General features: G+C 51.1%; 1 protein-coding gene across 1 annotated transcript; it reads left to right on the top strand.

The window, feature by feature from the left end:
- The first annotated feature begins 248 nt into the window (after nucleotides 1–248).
- Nucleotides 249–1,220, top strand: LOC141477837 (olfactory receptor 14J1-like). The gene has a single exon (XM_074167025.1). The coding sequence runs from the start codon at nucleotides 249–251 to the stop codon at nucleotides 1,218–1,220; it is 972 nt and encodes a 323-aa protein (XP_074023126.1).
- The last annotated feature ends 315 nt before the right edge of the window (nucleotides 1,221–1,535 follow it).

Here is a 1,535-nt window from a genome sequence, read left to right as displayed (position 1 = left end):
CTGCAGAGCAGGACTGACTCCTCCAGAGCCCACAACAGAGTCCCTGGCTCCCCATTGCACCCTGGCTCACCCATTGCACCCTCAGCCGGCAAAAAGCAGAGCTCCAGCCAGGGAGCTGCATGAAGACCATTAGGGGAGGACAGAGGTTGGGGAGGTGGTGATTCTGTGAGAAATGGAGTAGGTTTTGCTCAGCGATGTCTTCACTGCCTTTTCCTCCTTAGACAGGTCCCCATGCCCACAGGACAGCAATGTCCAACAGTAGCTCCATCACCCAGTTCCTCCTCCTGGCATTCGCAGACACACGGGAGCTGCAGCTCTTGCACTTCGGGCTCTTCCTGGGCATCTACCTGGCTGCCCTCCTGGGAAACGCACTCATCATCACCGCCATCGCCTGTGACCACCACCTCCACACCCCCATGTACTTCTTCCTCCTCAACCTCTCCGTTCTTGACCTGGGCTCCATCTCCACCACTGTCCCCAGATCCATGGCCAATTCCCTCTGGGACACCAGGGCAATTTCCTACTGGGGATGTGCTGCACAGCTATTTCTGTTTGTCTTCTTCATTGGTGCAGAGTACTCCCTTCTCACTGTCATGTCCTACGACCGCTACGTTGCCATCTGCAAACCCCTGCACTACGGGACCCTCCCAGGCACCAGAGCTTGTGTCCACATGGCAGCAGCTGCCTGGGGCAGTGGGTTTCTCACTGCTCTCCTGCACACGGCCAATACATTTTCCCTACCCCTCTGCCAGGGCAATGTCCTGGACCAGTTCTTCTGTGAAATCCCCCAGATCCTCAAGCTCTCCTGCTCAAACACAGACTACCTCAGGGAAGTTGGGCTTCTTATATTTAGTTCTTTGTTAGCTTTTTTGTGCTTTGTTGCCATTGTCCTGTCCTATGTGCAGATCTTCAGGGCCGTGCTGAGGATCCCCTCTGAGCAGGGACGGCACAAAGCCTTTTCCACGTGCCTCCCTCACCTGGCCGTGGTCTCCCTGTTTATCACCACTGCAGTGTTTGCCTACCTGAAGCCCCCCTCCATCTCCTCCCCATCCCTGAACCTGTGTGTGTCATTTCAGTACTCAGTGGTGGCTCCGGTACTGAACCCCCTCATCTACAGCATGAGGAACCAGGAGCTCAAGGATGCCCTAAGGAAACTGATGACATGTTCCTTTTCAGAAGCAGGAATGAACTTCCCATCTTCTTTTGCACATCACTCATAATGTGACTCATTACACACCCAGACCTTTTTTGGTAGCTTTTTTGTTTTGGTTTATTTGGTTTTTAGCTTTTCTTGGTTGCATTAATGCTGTCTAAAAAAAAAAAAAAAAAATCAAAACAAAAACAAACAAAACCACCCCCAAAAATAAATAAGTCTTTATCCTATTTCGATGTGACTGTCTGACTGACTTGCGTGACCCAGAGCCTGTGTAAAGAAGGAGCTTTTCTCCCTTTGTGTTTAAACAAAATAAAGGACCCTGCACCGATGTGCTTCTCCAAGATCCTTTTTCTGAGATCTTCTCTTCTTGTCTGGACCA

Source organism: Numenius arquata, unplaced genomic scaffold (genome assembly GCF_964106895.1).
Source record: "Numenius arquata unplaced genomic scaffold, bNumArq3.hap1.1 HAP1_SCAFFOLD_86, whole genome shotgun sequence".
NCBI classification, from domain to species: Eukaryota; Metazoa; Chordata; class Aves; order Charadriiformes; family Scolopacidae; genus Numenius; species Numenius arquata.
This window is presented reverse-complemented; position numbering and strand designations above follow the sequence as displayed.

Coding starts and splice junctions, on each gene's coding strand:
- LOC141477837 (XM_074167025.1), top strand. CDS start 249: ATGTCCAACAGTAGCTCCATCACCCAGTTCCTCCTCCTGGCATTCGCA.